We start from the raw sequence: 324 nt of genomic DNA on the forward strand, positions 1-324 counted from the left end.
TGGGACCGTGGGACGGTGGGACAGACCCACCCGTGTCCCCGAGACCCCCTGAGCCCTCTCCCTTCTCTGTCCCCCAGAGGAAGAGTCTGGCAGCAAGAAGAGCCTCGTGTATCACCTCAGCGATGGCATCTACGGCACCTTCTCCTGTTTGACAGCCCCTGCCCCAGACCTCGGCTGCACAAGGTGAGGGGCTGGCCCGCTTTGAGGAGACCCCAGAGGGTCCCTCGCATTGTGCCCTGTCCCCTCAGCCGACCCTGCCCTCCCTCGCATTGTCACTGGCACCAAGCCCCACGCCAGAGGAGAGCGGAGCCCGTGGGGAAGAGG

General features: G+C 65.7%; 1 protein-coding gene across 1 annotated transcript in view; it reads left to right on the plus strand.

The window, feature by feature from the left end:
- The window catches only part of LOC104465211 (ornithine decarboxylase 2-like), a gene marked incomplete at its 3' end in the record, with an annotated part of 3,358 nt that overhangs the window by 2,315 nt on the left and 719 nt on the right, over window positions 1-324 (plus strand). Inside the window, 2 exon segments of the mRNA XM_010078167.1 lie at window positions 80-146; window positions 149-183. Coding sequence (XP_010076469.1) covers window positions 80-146; window positions 149-183 — 102 coding nt within the window.

This window comes from Pterocles gutturalis, unplaced genomic scaffold (assembly GCF_000699245.1).
Source record: "Pterocles gutturalis isolate BGI_N339 unplaced genomic scaffold, ASM69924v1 scaffold33668, whole genome shotgun sequence".
NCBI classification, from domain to species: domain Eukaryota; kingdom Metazoa; phylum Chordata; class Aves; order Pterocliformes; family Pteroclidae; genus Pterocles; species Pterocles gutturalis.